Source organism: Pristis pectinata, chromosome 9, assembly GCF_009764475.1.
Source record: "Pristis pectinata isolate sPriPec2 chromosome 9, sPriPec2.1.pri, whole genome shotgun sequence".
NCBI classification, from domain to species: Eukaryota; Metazoa; Chordata; class Chondrichthyes; order Rhinopristiformes; family Pristidae; genus Pristis; species Pristis pectinata.
This window is the reverse complement of record NC_067413.1, coordinates 65,353,833-65,376,939: the sequence shown is the minus strand read 5'-3', so window position 1 is coordinate 65,376,939 and position 23,107 is coordinate 65,353,833. Positions and strand designations below refer to the sequence as shown.

Here is a 23,107-nt window from a genome sequence, read left to right as displayed (position 1 = left end):
ACAAGCAATACAAATAAGCATTCACGAGTTGTTTTGTAGAAGAAAGGATTTGTTTCAATTTAGAGACCTTCAAATCACAACAATGAAAGAGCAATAAAAACAAAGGTGAAAAAATATTTTGGTTATACAGGAGCCAAATTATACATAATTTGGCATCACTGATGAACATTTTAGAAAAGAGCAATAACAAATGCTTAGACATCAAAGGCCAATGTGATTTCACACCAGCAATGCACAGTAAATTGCTGTTGGCACCCAAGTTGGCATGCAGCATTTTCATTCACATTGTAATGACTGAAGAGAATTATTATATTAACATTTACCACAAATTTTTTCCTGACATGTCTCTCATGAAGCATGATCAAACTTGCATTGGCAGATATTGTCTCAAGCAAATATTCATTTTTGCCTGCAAGCTGGCTTTAAGCATAGCCTTCCACTTTAATAAGACAATTCTCAAGCCCCAATGCTGTTAATTCACATTTAAGTGCTATGAAACCTGAATTAGTGCATAAGACATTCCCAAGAACAAAAATGCCAATAGAATTAAAACTAAAACGAGGTCATTATAGCATTACAAGTAGAGAGGATCATTACTGACGGTGCGGAGAACCTGGCAGGCCAAGGCAAGAAGTGCGACTGCTCAGCACTGACATATGGGATTCGAGTTAGGGTCATACCCTGGCTGGCACATTTAGTGCAGACCATTGCTGGGGACCGGCAGCATCTACTTCATGTGCTGACAGACCACTTGGATACAATAGCCCCCATCATTATCACCTGTTGGACTTGATGGAAGTTGCCCTTCCCTTCTCTTTGATTGGCTGCACAGCTCACCCCACCTCAAAAGATTTCTCAATAGTACCAAACTCAAATAGCCAGAGGCCACCAGAGCTTATTACCATACAGAATTGTGCATTGCCAGTACAGAGGAGGATGTAAAGGGACCTCTAAAGGTTATCAACAAACAGCGAGTGGGCATAAATGTGGCAAATGGATTATAGTGTGAACTTTGATGGATAAAACTGAAAAGCAGAGCATTTGTTAAAAGGTGCAAGATTAAATACAACTGATCTTCTAAAGGACCTGGGTGTACTTGTACACAAGTTAATGAAGATCAACACACAAGTGCAGCAAGCTACTAGAAGGGTAAATGGTACGTTGACCTTAATTACATGAGGCTTTGATTGCAGGATTAAGGAAGTATTATTGCAATTGTACGGAACCTTAGTGAGATTGCATCTGTGAGCTATTATTTTGATTTCCCTACCCAAAAGGATATACAGTTCCCAGGTCACACAAGGGTTCTGTTCCTGACTACTATCCATGAACTGATTTTTCTGTTAAGTCAGAAGTATCCGTTTTCTATAGCTACCCATATATCACCCTGCATACACTTCCTATAATTCTTTCCTTTCATCAATTATATTCTATGTTCACCCTAACACAACTCATAGTTAAACTAATGGAACATATACTGTATCTATTTGATAATGAATACCATGAAACATTATTACCATCTTGAAAATTCCTCTAAAAGCTTATGGGAGAATTTGTGGAAGTCACATTTCCGTAACTCAGGTCTTCTGTAACCCAGGGATCCAGTGTACTTGCCACTGAGGAGGTGCAGCAAAGGTTACTACACTGGTTCTAGAGATGTTGGGTTTGCCATATGAGGAGAGATTAAGTAGACCAAGAATGAATGCCTTAGTTTAGAAAAATGAGAGGAGATTTTAAAGGACTTGTTAGTCTAGATGCTGGGAGGATGCTTACAAAGGCTAAGGGGTCTAAAATCAGGGGACACAGTTTGAAAACAGAAGGGAAGACTTTGTGATGGAGAAATTTCTCCATTCAGGTGGCAGTGAACCTCTGGAATTCTATAGCCCTGATGGCTAAGAAAGCTCAGTCATTGCATTCAGAGATCAATAGATTTCTGGCCAGTAAGAGAATCAAGGGATATGGGAATAATGTTGGAAAATGAGGTAGATCAGCCACGATCTTACTGAATGACGGAGCAGGCTTGAAGGGCTAGAGGGCCTATTTTTGCACTCCTGTGTTCATCTGCCTTTTCCCAGTGGTTAAAGTATTCCCTAATCGGTGTGGGTTCTTCTATGAATATACATAGTTGACAAAATCGTCAATGTGTGATGCCAAGGGAAGTGTAGGGAGCAGCAGCATCAATCAGTATATATGGTCTTCATTGACATTGGGGAAAAAAATGCTTTTGACAGAGTCGACTGATAGGGACCATGAAAAATCCTTCTCAAATTCAGCTGTCCTTAGAAATTCATCTCCATCTAACATGTGCTACATGTTGGCATACAAGCTGTGACACTTTATCCACTGGCCCACCACTGACCCAACCCCAGGGCAGACTGGGGTTAAGCAAGTTGTGTTATTGCTCCAATTTTCTCAATCCAACTAGTTCCTGCTGGAGTGGAATGAAGCAAGGTGCAAATAGGAAACTGTTAAACCACTAATGAATCCCCTATGAACTAAGGATACTTCAACCTAAGTCAGAGCTGCAGTTTATTAGCAACATTTACATATGTGCAGAGGCAGAGTTCCAAGACATCGCTAACTCGTTCACTAAAAAGTATAGAGAGGTTACAAGAAAGGGAGGGAAAGGCCACAGAAATATTAAAGATGATAAAGAACTTAATTTGGCCTTTCAAGAATTTTAGAATTGTTTGACACTCAATCACTTCACAGCCAAGACTACCACACCATCTGCCCTCCCAGCATCAGAGTACACAAACATTTTAAACTCTAGTTGACTGATCATTGGAGGAAGTGAATTACTATTGAAAGAATTTCCAATTTAGAAAGGTTATAAAATGAATGTAGCAATCATTAAATGAAAGCCAAAGACATATGAATTGCATGCATCAAAGTGGTCCAAGTACAGAAACAGATTCTAGCTCTGGATGCAAGGATCACCTGCCCAGATGTTTTCATGTACTTCTGTAATTCACACAATGCAAATGTTAAAGACAGCCTCTTAGATTCTGAAGCTGAGATTTGAATCCAGTGGGAATTCTGTGCAGAGGGGAAACAAGGTACAGTTACTAATCTCTAATACTTGCGGCAATTTGTGCAAAAATACTTTGATTTAGATATTTGAGGAATTTAATACCTTGTCCAATGTTTCTGTGACAACTAAATTAATGTTAATTATACAAAACACATTGCTATATCTGACCCACAGAAACGTGGGTGCTTGTACATACGTGTCAGTGCCTGAAATAAGCGTTTCTAAAGTAAATTTCTCCAACAAAGTCAGAGAATTAGGGCATGTCCAATATCCATGGGGGAGAATGAAATATCTACCTGGATTTGGTCATATTTTGCCAAGGTGCAAGATCAAAACATAGTTGGCAAGACCAGTGGTACAAAGAGCAAGACAAAATAAAATCAAAGCAAGGCAGAGATTGAGGATCCACAGAAACTGCTTCTATCCAACAGATGCAATGAAATTGCTATCTATGAGAAAACAGATAAAAGGTAGCTGATAAAGCCAGAATGCTGATAATAGCATAAATCAGGGAGCTTTCAAAGGCTGGGGTATGGTGGAAGGAGGAGGGGAAGAGTAATGATGGGGGAAACACGTGACATCCTTCAACAAAACTGAATGTCAAATTACATTGCTTGCCTGGTGAAAAGGTGAGAGACAGGCATGCTAGTTTTAAAGACAAAAGAGAAATGAAGAGGACCTATTTGTGTAAGCTCAATCATCATAACAGCAAACAAGAAAAGTGTATTCATCCTGCTGGTTTGTAATAAAGTAAAATAAGAGTAAAACAACAGGGACAGACATTTTTGGGAGTTTGGCGCAGATATGCATTCCTAGAGAATAGATAAAGCATGAGGAACATTTACATGTACATATTAATGAGAAATGACCACAACATGGTCAGGATTAAATGTACCACGATACAAGGTTTACAGGAATGATGAAAAAAAATGGAGGGGCAGAAGTAGCATGAATGTTTGATGATGAGACCACATCATTAATGAGAGAGAATAGAACAAGAGATAGGCAGAGACTTTATGGGAGGAAATCTGCAAATTGTAAAGAATTTAAGATTCTAGTGGGAGATGTATATAGGTTCCTGGCAGCAGCTGTCAATGACTGAACGCACTGATTAAGTTATTGTTTTTACAAGGGAATTTTATTTTCATGAAGATTAGAAAAAGCAGACTCCTTCACGTTTAAAAGGCAACCAACTTTTGTAGTGTGTTCATATTAATTTCTGCAATAATAGGTTCTGGAATATTTAGCACTGTGTAATGAGCCAGATTTAAGATGCTAAAGATGAATGAACATTTACCAATTAAAAACTTGCGTCTTAAAAAATGCGAGTTTCACCTCGCAGAGTCAGGAGTTGGAGCGTGATTTGGAGCAGGAGCTTTGAAAAGAGGCGAGTCTGTGTGCTCGTGAGTTTCACCTTGCAGAATCGGGAGTTGGAGTGAGAGCTCTGAAAAGAGGTGAAACTCTGTGCTTGTGAGTTTCACCTTGTAGGAGTCTAAAAGAGGTACATTTGCAAATTGTTAATAGTCGATTGGCTAATTAACAGCAGACAATAAAAATAGGGTCAAGCAGAGTGGCCATTTTGACCGGCTATTTTTGGAGTGGACCAGTGGGGGACTGAGACTTTGGCTCAAGAGGCTTTGGCAAGAGGAGGCGAGGCCAAGGCAAATCTCTGGTAAGTTTTCTCTCTTTCTTTGATTTTCCTTTAGTGGCAGGCTAGAGTAGTTAGAATGGCTCCAGGGCCAGTGGTGTGTTTATCTTGTGAGATGTGGGAGTTCTGGGAGACCTCCAGTCTCCCTGATAACTACATCTGCACGAGGTGCATCCAGCTGCAGCTCCTTACAGACCATGTTAGGGAACTGGAGCTGCAGCTGGATGACCTTTGGCTCCTATGGAAGAACGAAGAGTTCATAGATAAGAGCTACAGGGAGGCAGTCACTCCTAAGCTGCAGGAGGCAGCTAGCTGGGTGACTGAAAGGAGAATAGGCAGGTAGTGCAGAGTACCCCTGTGGCTGTTCCCCTGAATCATAGGTATACTGCTATGGATGCTGTTTTGTTTGGGGGGGGGGGTGACCTACCAGGAAAAAGCCACAATGACCAGGTTTCTGGCAATGAGCCTGGTTGTGTGGTGCAGAAGGGAAGGGGGGAGAAGAGGGGAGTGGTCGTGATAGGGGATTCAATAGTAAGGTGGGGGGCAGGAGCACAGACAGGAGATTCTGTGGATGTGAAAGAGACTCCCAGGTTGCCTTCCGGGTGCCAGGGTCTGGGACATCTCTGATCGCGTCCAGAGCATTCTGGTGGGAGGGCGAACAGCTAGAAGTCATGGTACACATTGGTACCAATGACGTAGGTAGAAAAAGAGATGAGGTCCTGAGGAGGGGAATATAGGGAGCTACACAGAAGCTGAAAAGCAGGACCTCAAGGTTAGTAATTTCTGGATGGCTGCCTGTGCCACGCACCAGGGAGGGTAAGAATAGGTTGATTTGGTAGCAGAATGTGTGGATATGGAGTTGGTGTAGGGGGCAGGGTTTCAGATTTGTGAATCATTGGGACCTCTTCTGGAGAAGGTATGACCTGTACAAAAGGTACGGGTTACACCTGAACTGGAGGGGGACCAATATTCTTGCAGGCAGGTTTGCTAGAGCTGTTGGGGAGAGTTTAAACTAGTTTGGCAGGGGGATGAGAACCCGAGTGATAGGTTAGAGGCTGGTGCATTTAGTGTACGAGTAGATGCAGCATGTAGAAAGACTGAAGGAGGAGAGGCCGTTGAAAGGGCAAAATTGCAGTCAGTTGGATGGGCTGAAGTGTGTCTACTTTAATGCAAGAAGTATCAGGAACAAGGGTAATGAACTTCGAGCATGGGTAAATATGTGGAACTATTACGTGGTGGCCATTACAGAGACTTGGCTGTCACAAGGGCAGGAATGGTTGCTGGATATTCCAGGGTTTAGATGGTTGAAAAGGGACAGGGATGGAGGTAAGAGAGGTAGGGGAGTGGCTTTGCTGATCAGGGACAGTATCACAGCTGCAGAAATTGAGGTGGTCCTGGAGGGATCATCTACTGAGTCAGTGTGGGTTGAAGTCAGAAACAGGAAGGGAGCAATCATTCTATTGGGAGTATTCTACAGACCCCCCAGTGGCAGCAGAGACACTGAGGGGCATATTTTGGAGAGGTGCAAAGATAACAGGGTTGTTGTAGTGGGTGATTTCAACTTCCCTAAAGGGGATAGATGGGACAGAGTTTGTTATGTATGTGCAGGAAGGATTCCTGACACAGAATGTGGACAGGCTGACTAGAGGAGAGGCCGTACTGGACCTGGTACTAGGCAATGAGCCTAATCAAGTTTCAGATTTCTGGGTGGGAGAGCATCTTGGAGACAGTGACCATAACTCCTTGACCTTTACCATAGCCTTGGAGAGGGATAGGAGCAGACGATAGGAAAGTATTTAATGGGGGGGGGGGGGAGAAGAGGGTATTATGATGCTATTAGGCAGGAACTTGGGAGTGTAAAGTGGGAACAGATGTTCTTGGGGAAGTGCACAACAAAAGTGTGCAGGTTGTTTAAGGAGTACTTGCATAGGGTTCTGGATAAGTTTGTCCCATTGAGGCAGGGTAAGGATGGTAGAATGAAGGAACCATGGTTGACAAGAGATGTAGAATATCTTGTCAAGAGGAAGAAAGAAGCTTACCTAAGGTTTAGAAAGCAAGGATCGTACAAGGCTCTGGAGAGTTACAAGGTAGCCAGGAGGGAGCTTAAGAATGGACTTGGGAGAGCTAGAAGGGGGCATGAGAAGGCCTTGGTGAGTAGGATTAAGGAAAACCCCAAGGCATTCTACACTTGTGAAGAATAAGAGGATGACTAGTGTGAGGATAGGACCAATCAGGGATAAAAGAAGAAACGTGCCTGGAGTTGGAAGAGGTAGGGGAGGTCCTTAATAAATACTTTGCTTAGAGAGAGACCTTGATGTTTGACGATGGCGTACAACAGGCTGATACGCTAGAGAATGTCAATGCGAAGAAAGGGGATGTGCTGGAACTTTTGAAAAATATTGGGATAGATAAGTTACTGGGGCAGGACAGGATATATCCAAGGTTATTACGGGAAGCGAAGGAAGAGATTGTTGCGCCTTTGGCAATGAGCTTTGCGTCCTCTCTGGCAACAGCAGTAGCACCAGATGATTGGAGGGTGGCAAATGTTGTTCCTTTGTTTAAGAAAGGGAGTAGGAATAACCCTGGGAATTACAGACCAAGTCTTACTTGAGTGGTAGACAAATTACTAGAGAAGATTCATAGAGACAGGATTTGAGCATTTGGAGAAGCATAGGCTGATTAGGGACAGTCAGCATGGCTTTGAGGGGCAGGTCGTGCCTCACAAGCCTGATTGAATTCTTTGAAGATGTGACAAAACACATTGATGAAGGCAGAGCAGTGGATGTGGTGTATGTGGATTCTAGTAAGGTGTTTGATAAGGTTCCTCATGAAAGGCTCATTCAGAAAGTCAGAGGGCATGGGATCCACAGAAACTGTGTGGATTCAGATTTGGCTCGCCCATTGAAGACAGAGGGTGGTCGTAGATGGAGAGTATTCTGCCTGGAGGTCAGTGACCAGTTGTGTTCTGGGACCCCTACCTTTTGCGATTTTTTTTATATATATATAAATGACTTGCATGAGGATGCACAAGGGTGGGTTAGCAAGTTTGCAGATGACACGATGGTTGGTGGTGTTGTGGATAGTGTAGAAGGTTGCTGTAGGTTACAACAGGACATTGATAGGATGCAGACCTAGGCTGAGAACTGACAGATGGAGTTCAACCTAGAAAAGTGTGAAGTGATACACTTTGGAAGATTGAATTTGAAGGCAGAATACAAGGTTAATGGCAGGACTCTTAGCAGTGTGGAGGAACAGAAGGATCTTGGGGTCCACGTCCATAGATCCCTCAAAGTTGTCGTGCAGGCTGATAGGGTTGTTAAGAAGGCATACGGTGTGTTGGCCTTTAGTCGGGGTATTGAGTTCAAGAGCTGCAAGGTAATGTTGCAGCTCAATAAAACTCTGGTTAGACCACACTTGGAGTATTGTGTTCAGTTCTGGTTGCATCATTATAGGAAGGACATGGAAGCTTTAGAGAGGGTGCAGAGGAGATTTACCAGGATGCTACCTGGATTGGAGAGCATGTCTTATTAAGATAGGTTGAGTGAGCTAGGGCTTTTCTCTTTGGAGAGGAGGAGGAGGATGAGAGGTGACTTGATAGAGGCGTACAAGATGGTAAGAGGCACAGATCGAGTTGAGTCAGAGACCTTTTCCCCAGGGTGAAAATGGCTAACACGAGGGGGCATAATTTTAAAGGTGATTGGAGGAAGGTATGGGGGGGATCTCAGAGGTAAGTGTTTTTTTAGTGGTGGGTGTGTGGAATGCACTGCCAGCAGAGGTGGTGGAGGCAGATACATTAGGGATATTTAAGAGAGTCTTAGGTAGGCACATGAGTGATAGAAAAATGGAGGACTATGTGGGAAAGAAGGGTTAGATAGATCTTAGTAGAATAAAATGTCAGCACAACATCATGGGTCGAAGGGCCTGTACTGTGCTGTATTGTTCAATGTTCTATGCAAAAACCATAATATAATCAATATCAATGTAGAGCTCAAGGAGAAACAAAAAAAAATGAAGATTCCAGATTTGGGTAAGGTTAACCTCCATGCAGCAAGGCAGAAACCAACCACAATAAACTGGACAAATCTGGCTGCAGATGATCTCCTGACAGAATAGTGAGAAATAATCAAAGAGGAACTTATTGTGATTCAGATCAGTTCATATACGAAATTGCCGAAAGCTCTACTTCCCAAAAATGTCATGCACAATGAATGTAATAAGGAACAAGCTAAAACTGAAAGAAACAAATTAAAGAATAAATACTGGTGTGGATCTGGCAAAAGGATAAGATACAAAAAGTAACCAAATGTGACAAAGCATATAATAAAAGCTACAGAAAAGGAGTCAGAAAATAAACCTACAAGAGATATCAAAATCCACTAAAAATTATATTAGGAAAATGATGGTGGTCAGCAATAATATGGATCCCGTAAAAACAGATAATGGAGATACTGCAAATGAAAATAAGAAAATGACAGACATACTAGATGATTACTTGATTTCAGTATTACTGTAGAGGACAGGATAATATCCAGAGGAAAACTAATAGTTAAGCAGAAACTGGAACTTACCCAACAAAATATCAACAAAGAAGAAAATAGTAACACTAAAAAGTAGCAAAACCACAGGATCATATGAAAATATTAAGGATCCCTTCCCACTGTTGAAAGGAAAAATAAAATAAAAATTTCATTCAACATCTGCAATGAGAAATTGACTTCACAATTAAGATATAATGATGGAACACTTTTTCAGTTGCTCAGAGAGATAGCATAGGTATAATAACTGCACCGTGGATCTTTGATTCTATATCGAGGCAGATGGGAGGGATAAAGTTAACTGCAAGGAACTTGGAGTGCCGTGGGGCGGGGTGGGGGTTGCGCAGAAGGGAAGGATCCACTTGTCGCAGTCCACGTAGGTATAAATTACATAGATAGGACTAGAAAGAGGCTCTGCTGAGGGAGAATTTGAAAAGCAGAACTAAAGAAAGTAACAATTCCTGGATCATTACAAGCAAACAACACTGGGGTAATAGGATTAGGGAGATGAATACATGGCTCAGTGATGGGTGTGGGAGAAGTGAGTTTCCATTTGTGGGACAAATATGGAATGCTAAAGAGAAATAAAAGAAAGTGAAAAATGATTGGGGCAAAGATAACTAGATCATAAGAGACAGCCTACAAAAAAGTGCACAACAAATAAGTGAGCAAGAAAAAAATGGCAATAAAACAGAAAGGTCAAGAGCTCAAGATAAAAATGCTACGATATCTCAACAAAAATACATCTGAAGGTGCTGCATCTAAACATAAAGCATAAGAAGATGGATGAGTAAATAACACAAATAAATGTAACTGGATACATACAATGCGATTGTCACTATGGAGACATGGTTGCAGGGTGACCAAGACTGGGAGCCAAATATCCAAGAATATTTAATATTTAAAGGTTGGGCAAAAAGGAAGTTGAGTAGCTTTGTTAATAAAAGGATGAAGTCAATGCAATAGAGAGAAAAGATAAAAGTTCATAAAATGAAGACATGGAATAATTCTGGTGAAATTACCAAGGGGCAGAAGACAATGGTGGAAGTCATCTGTAGACATCCAAATAGTAGGAGTAATGTAGGGGTTTGCAAACAGGAAAATAAAGATGTACATAGCAAGGGTACTAGTGTAGTCATAGGTGACTTTAATCTACATATTGGCTGGTCAAACCAAGTCAGTATTAATACTGTGGAGGAAAAGTTCCCGGAGTGTGGAAGAATGGCTTTTAGAGCAGTATGCTGAGCAGCCAACTAGGAGATATCATCCTAAAACGAGTGCTGTGTAATGAGAAAGGGTTAGTTAATAATCTTATTATATGGGATCCATTAGGGAAGACTGACCGTAACATGGACAGAATTCTTCATTAAAATGGAAAGTGAAATTGTGGGCCCTAAATCTAGACAAAAAGGAGACCATGGAGGTCATGGAGTCAGAGTCATACAGCAAGAAAACAGGCCCTTTGGCCCAGCTGGTCCATGCCAATCAAGATTCCCATCCAAGCTAGTCCCATTTGCCCACTTTTGGCCCATATCCCTCTTAACCTTCCCTGTCTGTATACCTACCCAAGTGCCTTTTAAATATTAATATACCTGCTCAACCACTTCCTCTGGTAGCTCATTCCATGTACCGACCACCCTTTGGGTGAAAAGGTTGCCCCTTAGGTTCCTATTAAATCTCTCCCCTCTCACCTTAAACCTATACCCTCCAGTTCTTAATTCTCCAACCCTGGGAAAAAGGCTATGCACATTGACCCCATCTTTACCCTCATGATTTTATACACCTCTGTAAGATCACCCCTCATTCTCCTATGCTATAATAAGAAATATCCAACCAGCTCAACCTCTCTCCATAACTCAGTCTTGAGTTCTGGCAACATCCTCATAAATGTCCTCTACACTCTTTCCTGCTTAATCACATTCTTCTAAATCAGGGTGACCAAAATTGAACACTATTTCAAATGCAGCCCCAATAACATCTTGTACAACTGTAACATAACACCCCAACTTCTATACTCAATGCCCTGACTGATGAAGACAAGCAAGCCAAAACCTCCTTCACCACCCTGTCTCTGTGGTGCCACTTTCAGGGAACCATGTACTCGTACTCCTCAGTCCCTTTGTTCTGCAACACTCCCTTGGGCCCTACCATTCACTATGAAAGTCTTACCCTCATTTTCCTTCCCAAAATGCAACACTTCACATTTACCTGAATTAAACTCCATTTGCCATTCCTTGGCCCACTTACCCAGCTGATCAAGATCCCTCTAAATCCTGATAGCCATCTTCACTGTCAATGACACCACCTATTTTAGTGAGTGTCATCTGCAAATTTACTAACCATGCCTTGTATATCCTTATCCAAATCATCAATCTTGATAACAAATAGCAATGGGCCTAGCACCGATCCCTGGGGAACACCACTAGTCACAGGCCTTCAGTCTTAAAAAAGACGACCTCCCAATCACCTTCTGCTTCCTACCATCAAGCCAATTGTGTATCCAATTAGCTAGCTCTCCCTGGATCCCATGCGATCTAACCTTCTGCAGCAGCCTACCGTGCGGAACCTTACCAAAGGCCTACTAAAGTCCATACAGACTACATCTACCACCCTGCCCTCATTGACCTTCTGGTTATTTCTTCAAAAAACTCAATCAGATTCATGAGACATGATCTCTCACACACACAGACATGCTGACTGTCCCTAATCAACCTGTCTTTCCAAATGCTTGCGTACCTTATGCCTCAGAATACCCTCTAGTAACTTACCTACCACAGATGTTAGCTTACTGGTCTATAGTTTCCATGTTTTTCTTTGCAGCCCTTCTTAAAGGCACAACATCAGCTACCCTCCAGTCTTCTTGCACTTCATCCATCACTAACGATAATGCATATACAGTGGCATGCAAAAGTTTGGGCACCCCTGGTCAATTTCTGTTACTGTGAATAGTTAAGTGAGTAGAAGATGAATTGATCTCAAAGTCATAAAGTTAAAAATGAAACATTCTTTTCAACATTTTAAGCAAGATTAGTGTATTTTTTTTTGTTTTGTACAATTTTAGAGTGAAAAAAGGAAAGGAGCACCATGCAAAAGTTTGGGCACCCCAAGAGATTTCAGCTCTCAGATAACTTTTACCAAGGTCTCAGACCTTCATTAGCTTGTCAGGACTATGACTTGCTCACAGTCATCGTTAGGAAAGGCCAGGTGATGCAAATTTCAAAACTTTATAAATACCCTGACTCCTCAAACCTTGTCCCAACAATCAGCAGCCATGGGCTCCTCTAAGCAGCTGCCTAGCACTCTGAAAATTAAAATAAATGATGCCCACAAAGCAGGAGAAGGCTATAAGAAGATAGCAAAGCATTTTCAGGTAGCCGTTTCCTCAGTTCGTAATGTAATTAAGAAATGGCAGTTAACAGGAACAGAGGAGGTCAAGTTGAAGTCTGGAAGACCAAGAAAACTTTCCGAGAGAACTGCTCGTAGGATTGCTAGAAAGGCAAATCAAAACCCCCGTCTGACTGCAAAAGACCTTCAGGAAGATTTAGCAGACTCTGGAGTGGTGGTGCACTGTTCTACTGTGCAGTGACACCTGCACAAATATGACCTTCATGGAAGAGCCATCAGAAGAAAACCTTTCCTGCATCCTCACCACAAAATTCAGCATCAGAAGTTTGCAAAGGAACATCTAAACAAGCCTCATGCATTATGGAAACAAGTCCTATGGACTGATGAAGTTAAAATAGAACTTCTTGGCCACAATGAGCAAAGGTATGTTTGGAGAAAAAAGGGTGCAGAATTTCATGAAGAGAACACCTCTCCAACTGTTAAGCATGGGGGTGGATTGATCATGCTTTGGGCTTGTGTTGCAGCCAGTGGCAGGGGGAACATTTCGCTGGTAGAGGGAAGAATGAATTCAATTATATACCAGCAAATTCTGGAAGCAAACATCACACCGTCTGTTTAATAAAAAAAAAGCAGCCTGAAGATGAAAAGAGAATGGCTTCTACAACAGGATAACGATCCTAAACACACCTCAAAATCCACAATGGACTACCTCAAGAGGCACAAGCTGAAGGTTCTGCCATGGTCCTCACAGTCCCCCGACCTAAACATCATCAAAAATCTGTGGATAGACCTCAAAAGAGCAGTGCATGCAAGATGGCTCAAGAATCTCACAGAACTAGAAGCCTTTTGCAAGGAAGAATGGGCAAAAATCCCCCAAACAAGAATTGAAAGACTCTTAGCTGGCTACAGAAAGTGTTTACAAGCTGTGATAATTGCCAAAGGGGGTGTTACTAAGTACTGACCATGCAGGGTGCCCAAACTTTTGCTTCGGGCCCTTTTCCTTTTTTGTTATTTTGAAAGTAAAAGATGAAAATAAAAAAGTAATCTTGCTTAAAATATTAAAGAAATGTGTCATCTTTAACTTTATGCCTTTTGGAAATCAGGTCATCTTTTACTCACTTAGCTATTCACAGTAACAGGGGTGCCCAAACTTTTGCATGCCACTGTATCTCAGCCAAAGCTCCTGCAATTTCTTCCCTAACTTCCCAGTGTTCTTGGATATATCTGAGCAGGCCCTAGATATTTATCTACCTTCATACCATAGAACAATATGGCACAATACAGGCCCTTCGGTCCACCATGTTGTGCTGCCCTTCAAACCACACCTATGACTATCTAAGCCCTTCCTCCCACATATCCCTCTAACTTAAATTCCTCCATGTTCTTATCTAACAATCTCTTGAACTTATCCAATGTATCAGCCTCCACCACCACCCCAGGCAGCGCATTCCATGCACCAACCACTCTCTGGGTGAAAAACCTCCCTCTGACATCACCCTTGAACTTCCCACCCAATACCTTAAAGCCATGTCCTCTTGTTTTGAGCATTGGCGTCCTGGGAAAGAGGTGCTGGCTGTCCACTCTATCTATTCCTCTCAATATCTTGTATACCTCTATCATGTCTCCCCTCATCCTCCTCCTCTCCAATGAGAACAGCCCTAGCTCCTTTAATCTCTCCCCATAATCCATACTCTCCAATCCAGGCAGCATCCTGGTAAATCTCCTCTGCACCCTTTCCAACACCTCCACATCCTTCCTATAATGAGGTGACCAGAACTGGGGACAGTACTCTAAGTGTGGCCTAACCAGAGTTTTGTAAAGCTGCACCATCACTTTGCGGCTCTTAAACTCGATCCCCCGACTTACGAAAGCTAACATCCCATAAGCTTCCTTAACTACCCTATCCACCTGCGAGGCAACTTTCAGTGATCTGGGGATATGAACCCCCAGATCCCTCTACTCCTCTACACTGTCCAGAATCCTGCCATTTACCTTGTACTCTGCCTTGGAGTTTGTCCTTCCAAAGTGTACCACCTCACACTTCTCTGGATTGAACTCCATCTGCCACTTGTCAGCCCAGCTCTGCATCCTATCATTATCCCTCTGCAAGCTTCTACAGCCCTCCACACTACCCACAACACCACCGATCTTTGTGTCATCTGCAAACTTGCTAACCCAGCCTTCCACCCCCTCATCTAAGTCATTAATAAATATCACAAAAAATATCACACAAAAAGTGCATGTACTTGAATGCGAGAAGCATCAGGAATAAGGGAGATGAACTGAGAGCTTGGATAAGTACATGGGACTATGATATTGTGGCTATTACAGAGACATGGCTGACATCGGGGCAGGAATGGATATTGAATATTCCTGGTTTTCAGGGTTTTAAAAGATACATTTTAAGACATCCAGAACCTCCTCTGTTGTAATGCGGACAACCCCCAAGACACCCCCATTAACTATCTCAAGGTCCAAAGTCTTCATGTCCTTCTCCACGGAAAAGCAAAGGAGAAATATTCATTGAGGACCTTGCCCATCTCCTGAAGTGCCACACAAAGATGTCCACTTTGGCCTTTGAGGAGCGCTTCTCTCTCTCCAGTTACTCTTTTTCATTTAGTATACTTATAAAATCTCTTTGGACTCTCCTTAACCTCATGCGCCCCCCCCCCACCCCTTTTTGGCCTTCTTACTTCCTGGTTGAGTATACTCTGGCATCCCCTACACTCCAAGGATTCACTTCATCCCAGTTGCCTGTACCTGACCAATACATCCTCCTATTCCACCCTGCACCCCCCCCCACCCCCCAACTAGAGCCTCAATATCTCTTATCATCCAGGGTTCCCTACTCCTGCCAACCTTGCCCTTCACTAACAGGAACATGAAGATCCTTAAGTCCCAATACCTCACTTTTAAAAGCCTCCCACTTGCCAGATGTCCCTTTGCATGCAAACAACGTACTCCAATCAACTTTTGCAAGTTCCTGTATAATACCATCTAAGTTTGCCTTGCCCCAGTTTAGAACTTTAACGTGTGGACCAGATCAGTCCCTTTTCATAACTAATTTAAAACCAATAGATCTATTGTCACTGGTTCCAAAGTGCACCCTCCCCCCCACCAGTCACTTGTCCTGCCCTATTTTTTTAGAAGGAGGTCAAGCTTTGCCATCTCCCTAGTAGGGCCTTCTATATATTGCCCAAGGAAACTTTCCAGATCACACTTAACAAATTCTACCCTATCTAAGCCTTTATCACTATGGCAGTCCCAATCTATATTAGGAAAATTAAAATCCCCTATGATAACCCTATTATTCTCGCAACTTTCTGCAATCTCTATGCATTATTTGTTCCTCTTGACTATTAGAGGGTTTACAGTACAATCCACACAAGGTGATACCAACATGGTACGAGCAGTGAGTTGGCTATGATAGATTGAAGAACTTCATTAAAAAGTGATTATGGTGGGTTGGACTGTGGCTGACTTTTAAAAAACAAATGCAGGAATTACAATGGTTATACATTCCTGCTTGGATGCAAAAGGAAAAGTGAACTGATGTAGCAGTTGTGTTTAACAACACTAATGTAAGTTTTTTTTGACAATGTTACTGGCAAAATAGATATGGCAATAACAGTTGATGTGGTGTACTTGGATTTTCAGAAAACCTTTGATAAAATCCCACATGAAATGTTAGTGTTTAACATTAACAGAGCACGTTATCCAGGATAAAAGGGCACAGATGGGCGTTTCTGTGGCTGCGAGCAAGACTACAGGATGGAGTGTTGCCTCCATGGTGCCAGGGTCGAGTATGTCTCTGAGCAGGCACAGGACATTCAGAAAGGGAAGGATGAGCTGCCAGACATAGGCAGGAAGAGAGAACTTTGAGATGTAGAAGGACCTAGGCACTTTAGTGCACGATTCAGGAAGGGCTGGTTTATCAATATGTTCATTATTGGGATCTGGGCATTGTTAGTTTGGCTAGCATTTATTGCTCATTCGTAATTCCCCTTTAGAAGGTGGTAGTGAGTACCATTAGGAAAATTAAAATCCCCTATGATATGATATTGTTATTAACGACACAAGCAGGGAGAGAGAGACTAGGTCTTGCAAAAAGAATTTAGGTAGTTAGGCTAAGAGTTAAAAAGCAGGACTTGTAGTGTTGTAATTTCAGGATTACTCCCCATACCACATGCTAGCAAGGCAACAAATTAGAAGGTAGTACAGTTGACTGCGTGGCTAAAGTGCTGGTACTGAGGGAAAGGCTTCTGGTACATGGTTCATTGGGCTCTCTTCCAGGGAAGGTGGGACTTGTCCAAGGAGGATAGGTTGCACCTAAACTGGAGGGCCACCAGTATCATCATTGGGAACTTTTTAAGTGCAGCTCGGGAGGGTTTAAACTAGTGTGGCTGGGGGTGGGAACCAAAGTTGTAGGTTAGCAAAGTGGAGGAATTGAGGGGAAGGTAGAGGTTAGGTCATGCAAGTCTGAACGGACAGACAGACAGGACCAGGCTAATGACCGTAATGGGGCTGAAGTGTATTTATTTCAATGCAAGGAGTATTACAGGTAAGGCAGACGAATTTAGAGCCTGAGTTGGCACATGGAATTACGAGGCTGTGGCCATTAGAGACCTGTTTGAGAGAAAGGCAGGGCTGGCAGCTCAACGTTCCAAGATTCAGATGTTTAAAACACAATAGAGAGAGATGTAAATGAGGTAGGGGAGTTGCACTACTGATCAGGGAGAATGTCACAGTGGCACCTAGAGAGGACATCCTGGAGGGCTCCTCCAGCAGGCAATATTGGTAGGGCTCAGAAATAAGAAAGGTGCAATCACTGTGGTGGAGTTATGCTGTAGGCCTCATAATAGCCAATGGGAGATAGAGGAACACATACGTAGGCAGATCATGGAAAGATGTAAAAGCAACAGGGTAACTGCAGTGGGTGACTTTAATTTTCCCCAATACTGACTATGACTCCCCTAGTGCCAGAGACTTAGATGGGACAGAATTTGCTCAGTGCTTCCAGGAGGGTTTTTTGACACATAGACATAGATAATCCAACCAAGGAGGGAGCCATACTAGACTTTGTATTGGGAACTGAGCCTGGCCTGGTGAGTGTAGTTTCAGTGGGAGAGCATTTTGGGAACAGTGATAATAATTCCATAAGTTTTCAGATACTTATGGATAAGGACAAGACTGGACCCCAGAGGAAAGTGTTAAATTGGGGAAAGGCTAATTAGTATTAGGCAGGAATTGCGGAGAGTAGATTGGGAGCAGCTGTTATTGGGCAAGTTCAAATCTGACATGTGGGAGTCGTTTAAAGGCTAGCTGGTCAGAATTCCGGACCAACATATTCCTATGAGGAAGAAAAAACAAGGATGGCAGGTTCAGGAACCTTGGATGACGAGAAATGTTGCAAATTTGGTCAAAAACAAAAAGGAAGCATAATGCAAGGTACAGGAAGCTGAAATCGGACAGGGCCTTAGAGGAATATAAAGGAAGCAGGACGGAACTTAATGAAGAAATCAGGAGGGGTAAAAAGAGCCATGAAATATCCTTGACAAGTAGGATTAATGAGAATCCCAAGGCATTTTATACATACTGTGCATTAAAAACAAGAGGGCAACAAGGGAGAGGGTGGGACCACTCAAAGACAAAGAAGGGAATTTAATGCCCGGAGCTGGAGGAAGTGAGCAAAGTATTAAACTAGTACTTCGCATCAGTATTAACCGAGGAGAAGAACATGGAGGATAGCGAGATCAGGAAGGAGTATGCTGATATTCTAGGGCATGTTGATATCTGTGTTGGGTCTCTTGAATAGTATCAAGGTGGATAAGTCCCAATCCCAACTTATTGAGAGAGGCAAGAGAGGAGATTGTTAGGGCCTTGACAGAGATCTTTGTATGCTCTTTAAATACAGGCAAGGCCCCAGAGGACTGGAGAATAGACAATGTTGTTCCTTTGTTTAAAAAGGGCAGTAGAGACAAACCAAGAAGTTATAGGCTGGTAAGCCTTACATCATTGCTAGGGAAATTATTGAATATTCTTGGGGATAGGATCTACTCTCATTTGGAAAAGTATAAACATTAGGGAAAGTCAGCATGGCTTTATTTTTGGGGGGGGGGTCAATCATGCCCCACAAACTTGATTGTGTTTTTGAGGTGATGAAGATGATTGATGAGAGGAGGGCTGTGGATGTTGTATAGATGGTATTTAGTGAAGCATCTGACAAGGTCCCTCATGGTAGGCTGATCCAGAAGATTAAGGCACGTGGGATCCATGGAGACTTGGTAGATTCGATTCATAATTAGCTCAGTAAAATTTAAGAGTAAATAAAGAGTAAGTGGCAGGATCCTTGGGAGGACTGATGTACAGAGGGATCTTGGGGTGCAAGTCCATAGCTCCTAGAAAGTAGCAACACAAGTAGATAGTGGTAAAGGTGGTGTACGGAATACTTGCCTTCATTGGTTGGGATGTTGAGTACAAAAGTTGGGAAGTCATGCTGCAGCTGCATAAAACTTTGGTTAGGCCACTTTTGGAGTATTGTGTGCGGTTCTGGTCACTGCATTACAGGAAGGATGTGAAGGCTTTGGATATAGTGCAGAAGAGATTCACCAGGACATTGCCTGGATTAGAGAATACTAGCGACAAGGAGAGGTTGGACAAACTTGGATCGCTTTCTCTGGAGCACCACAGGCGAAGGGGGCGACCTGATAGAAGTATACAAAATTCTGAGAGGCATAGATAGAGCAGATAGTCCTTTTCCCAGGGTGCAAATGTCAAAGACTAGAAGGCATAGCTTTAAATGAGAGGAGGAATGTTTAAAGGAGATTTATGTGGCAAGTTTTTGTTTACACAGAGTGTGATAGATGCCTGGAATGTGCTGCCAAGTGAACTGGTGGCAGCAGATATGATAGCAATGTTTACAAAGCATTTAGAAAGACAAATGAACAGGCAGGGAATTGAGGAATATAGACCACGTGCATGCAGATGTGCAGTTTAAATTGGTGTCATGGTCAGCACAGACATCGTGGGCCAAAGGGCCTGTTCCTGTGCTGTAGCGTTCTAGATTGAAACTGTCTGATAGACTAGAAACAGATCAGGAATAAATGGGTCTTTTTTGGGTTAGTCGGGGTATCACAGAGATCAGTACTTGGACCTAAGCTATTCATAATACAAATCAAAGAGTTGGATGAGGTGTGTTAAAGTTTGTCAACAACACAAAACTGGATGGGACTGTGAGGAGGATGCAAAAAGGCTTCAATGGGACTTGGATTAAATAAGTGGGCAAAACACATCAGATTCAGTATCACTTGTATTAATGTGAAGTTATCCACTTTGGTAGGAAAAACAGGTAGCATCTTACTCAAACGGTGTTTAATGTACAAAGAGAATTGAGTGTTCATACACCGGTCACTGAAAGCAAACATGTAGGTGTATGAGCAGTTAAGATAGCAAATGCTATGCTGGCTTTCAAGACTGGAGGATTTAAGTTCGGGACCCAGCATACCTTGCTACAATTACATTGGATTTTGATGAGACCACATCCGAGGTATTTGTCTTACCCAAGAAAAAATATACTGGTCACAGAGTGCAACAAAGTTTCAACAGACCCCAATTCTTGGAAGGGCAGGATTTCTGTACGAGGAGAGATTACATTGACTACATTTATCTTCACTTTATAGAAGAATGAAAGGGAATGTAATTGAGGTTTACAAAATTCTGACAGGGCTAGACAGATATAGGAAGGATGTTTCTGCTGATTGAGATGCTTAGAATGTGGGGCCAGTTTCAGCTTTACATGCTAGGAAATTTAGGACAGAGATGAGAAGATATTTATTTAGTCAGTGGTGAACCTGTGGAATTTAGTATCAGAAGGGCGTGGAGGACATTTCTAGACTCAAAAGGCATCAAGGAATACCGTGAGAAAGCTGGAACATGGTACTAAAATAGATGATCAACCATGATTGTATTGAATGGTGGAGAAGGCTTGAAAGGCCAAATGGCCTATCCCTCCTCCTATTTTCTATGCATCCATGTAAAGGGTAGATTGTGCTTGACACACCAGACTGAATTATTTATGGATGTGTACAGTTGTCACTTATATGGACTTGCATAGATTATTTGATAAAGTCTCTCATAAGCAAATTATCTGAGTTAAAGTGCATCTAACTGAAGGTAGAATGTAGAGATAATTGACAGATTCCTCAAATTGGCAGGATGTGACTAGTCCTGTTGGGCCCCCAACTGTTTACTGTAATTATAATACCCTCAGTGATAGGACAGAAAACTGTCTATTCAAGTTTGCCATCTATCTTTGTGTCACTGGTAATCCAAACTGTGGGTGATAGAACTATTGAATGAATGCACAAAACTGTGACAAATGGATCTTCCACTTTGGATCTAAAAACTGAAAGGAATATTTCTACGATGCAAAAACAAACAATAACAGTGGAGAAAAAGAAGCAGAGTTTCTTTACCTAGACTATGATACATTAAAATGTGTTGGACTAATGCAGGATATAATGCAGACTATTGCATTGTTGGTCTACATGTTGAAGACAGAACTAAGATAAAAATATTACCAAAGCCCTAATGAGAAATTCTGATGAAAAGCATTGACCCAAAACCAACTGCGTTTTTTTTCTCTCTCCACAGATTCTATCTATCTTGCTATTTCAAGTAATTTCTGCTTTTATTAACAAAAACTGGCATCATATTTCTTTTAAGTACAAGGATAAGGTGATTTGAAGTTTTTGATATTATGGAGAACCAAGTACAAATTAATTTCCACTGGTTGCTGAATCTATGACTAGAGTGCATAGTCTAAAAATTGAAGCTCTGAAGATAACTGATAATAATAAGTCTGGGATTAACAACTGTGGTTAACAATTTATTAAAGGATATGAGGAAAATGTGAAGGAAAGTAGAAAAATGTTAGATCTGAGATCAGTCATGATCTTGCTGAATGGCAGGAGGGTCTACGACTTAGTAGCTTAGTCCTATGCTAACGTGGTCAGTCAACAAATGTGAAGACAATTCATCGCTTTACTGTTATTTCTACTTTATCGCCACACATGCTGCCCTAGTTTTGCGTTTCCACCGTTTCTTGTTTTAATTCCGGATTTCCAACATTCAGTTTTTCGTTTGTTGGTTGGAGTTAATTTCGTGCAAAAAAATAATGACTAGTTAGTTGGATTTTATATACGTCTTTTAAATTTACAGCAAAAATTCCAAATTTACGGAAAACCGTGATCTAAAAAGTTGTCTTGGACGGATAATTGATATTTTTAACGACCACTGGATTGGTATGATACCGATATTTTTGCCCACCATCCCATACGTTGTTCAATCGAAAGGATGTATCTTGTCGGTTAGAAATGAAACTTGCTCATTACCATCAATACAATTAATTTGGAAATGAACAACAAAGCAGGAAAAGTGAAATCTAGGCAAAGCTTTGGGTTATTTAAACAGCGGAGACGGAAACGGAAACCGACTGCAACATGGCGGTACCCGTTCCCATTCCTCTCAGACAGAGAAAAGCCTCCCGCCGTCGATTGGCGACAACCCCAAGGGATGCACAGGGGACCCTTTCAGCCAGTCGCTTGGGAGGGAAGCGCCACGAGGCCCGGGGCCTGGGCCGGAGCCCCGGGACCACACTCTGGCTTTGTTCCCGAGCCGCCCGGAGAGAAGCTCCACCGGTCACTCACCCTCGCTGCGCGCTCGCCGGGCTCGGCGCCACTTTCCGTTTCTGTGTTGCCATTGCTCGACGAGGATGTAAAATAATAATAGTGTACACGCGGTATGGGACTATTTTAGCAGATATCCTCCGCCTTCAACCTGTCACATCCCTGCCCGCGGGGACTGACACATAACCCCCAACTTCCAGCTCTCGGCCGCACTGATTTTCTGCGAGAGACATATCGCCCACGCCGGCCGACGTACGAGCTCAGTGACGCGCATGCGTTCCCCCCGCCCCCCGCCGCTTCTCCGACGCCGCACGCCAGCACCGGCTCGCTGGAAAATTCAAGCGCGTCAGATGTTGGAAATCTGGAATAAAAACAGAAAATTCTGGCAACACTCGGCACGTCAGACAACGTTTTGTGGACAGAGCTAATGTTTTAGGTCTGGGGACCTTCCCTCAGATCTGGGAGGCACCGGTGCGCATGCGTCCCGCGCAGTGCCGGACTTTGATGAGGGTGCGTGCTGGCACCAGTCCACCGATGCGCATGCGTCCCGTGCAGCGCCGGACTTTGATGAGGGTGCGTGCCGGCACCAGTCCACCAGTGCGCATGCGCCCTCTCCCCGCGCAAACTTTGGAGGAGCTGCTGGCCCCAGCTTTGGAGCACGTGCGGGAACGGTGGCGGTTTGAGAAGCTGCACGTGCTGGATCGAGGAGTTGCCAAGATGGTGCGTAGAAAGAAGTGAAGGGAAACGAAACACGCAGAAAAATAAACAGAAGGGCAAGCCGTACGAAGCCGGAACAGTTGCGGGAAATGTTCTGGCAAGATAATTAACCTATCTTCGCATGTCTAAATTAAAACAAAGC

At 42.7% G+C, this 23,107-nt stretch overlaps 1 protein-coding gene across 3 annotated transcripts in view; it reads right to left on the bottom strand.

Moving 5' to 3' along the window:
* The window catches only part of esco1 (establishment of sister chromatid cohesion N-acetyltransferase 1), a 57,678-nt gene extending 35,179 nt beyond the window's left edge, over positions 1–22,499 (bottom strand). For all 3 annotated transcript variants that reach the window (XR_007956889.1, XM_052023074.1, XM_052023075.1), the window contains exon 1: positions 22,270–22,499. Coding sequence is in view for 2 of the 3 variants with exons in the window: in XM_052023074.1 (XP_051879034.1) it covers positions 22,270–22,322 (53 nt within the window). In the remaining variant the exon portion in view is untranslated. The remainder of the gene's footprint in view (positions 1–22,269) is intronic.
* Between the last annotated feature and the right edge of the window lie 608 nt (positions 22,500–23,107).